Below are 820 nucleotides of genomic sequence, written 5' to 3' on the forward strand. Positions count from 1 at the left end.
CGATTAATCGATTAATCGATTAATCGTGGCAGCCCTATCACTGATTCACCTGTAGTTTAAAAGGTTGGAACATTTATTCTGTTATTAAGACAATAAAGTGAGTCTGTAACCAGCCTGGCAGTAAAAACATGCAGCACTGATCTGTAGTCACCACATTGTTGTGCAGGTAAATAAAGGGTGAAATCTTTGTGTACTGCTGATACAACAACAGGACTGACGGACTCACACACCTTGATTTTCTCTCCGTCTATCTCGACCAGCCTCTCCCTGAAGTCCACTCCGATCGTGGCCTCGGTCTTCTCGGGGAACTTGCCGGCACAGAAGCGGTAGGTGAGGCAGGTCTTCCCGACGCCAGAGTCCCCGATGACGATGATTTTAAAGATGCGGGTCCTCGGCGGCGGAAGACTGGAGCCGGACAAGCCGCTGCTCGTCGCCATGTCGAGCTGCTGACAGGACAGGCAAACCAGTAGCTCCCACAGCTAAACCAGTAGCTCCCACAGCTAAATTCAAATAAAAAGCTCAGTTAAAATTAAAGGATAAAAACGCTGACAGCTGGTTAGTCTACATAAGGTAATAAATACAGTTCAGAAGCACTGAATCTTCTTCTTCTTCTGTTTTTATTGGCGGTTGACAAACAACGTGAAGGTTCATTACCGCCACCTACTGGTGTGGACTGGAACAGCTCTAAAAATAAAACTATATTCTTTCATACAATCGAGTCTGTTCTTCAATAACTTCAATAACAATTTAAAGGTTTCAGAATTTGAATTGCTTCTTAATATTTCTATAATATCAAATCTTATTTTGTTTTCATTGAGTC

At 43.0% G+C, this 820-nt stretch overlaps 1 protein-coding gene across 1 annotated transcript; it reads right to left on the reverse strand.

The window, feature by feature from the left end:
• Window positions 1-230: 230 nt before the first annotated feature.
• Window positions 231-644, reverse strand: LOC106512309 (ras-related protein Rab-33B; the record flags this gene model as incomplete). Its single annotated transcript, XM_014000962.1, is given in 1 exon segment — window positions 231-644. A coding segment is annotated over 1 exon segment (207 nt), but the record flags the coding sequence as incomplete, so codon positions are not given.
• Window positions 645-820: the final 176 nt, after the last annotated feature.

This window comes from Austrofundulus limnaeus, unplaced genomic scaffold, assembly GCF_001266775.1.
Source record: "Austrofundulus limnaeus strain Quisiro unplaced genomic scaffold, Austrofundulus_limnaeus-1.0 Scaffold5642, whole genome shotgun sequence".
Taxonomy (NCBI): Eukaryota; Metazoa; Chordata; class Actinopteri; order Cyprinodontiformes; family Rivulidae; genus Austrofundulus; species Austrofundulus limnaeus.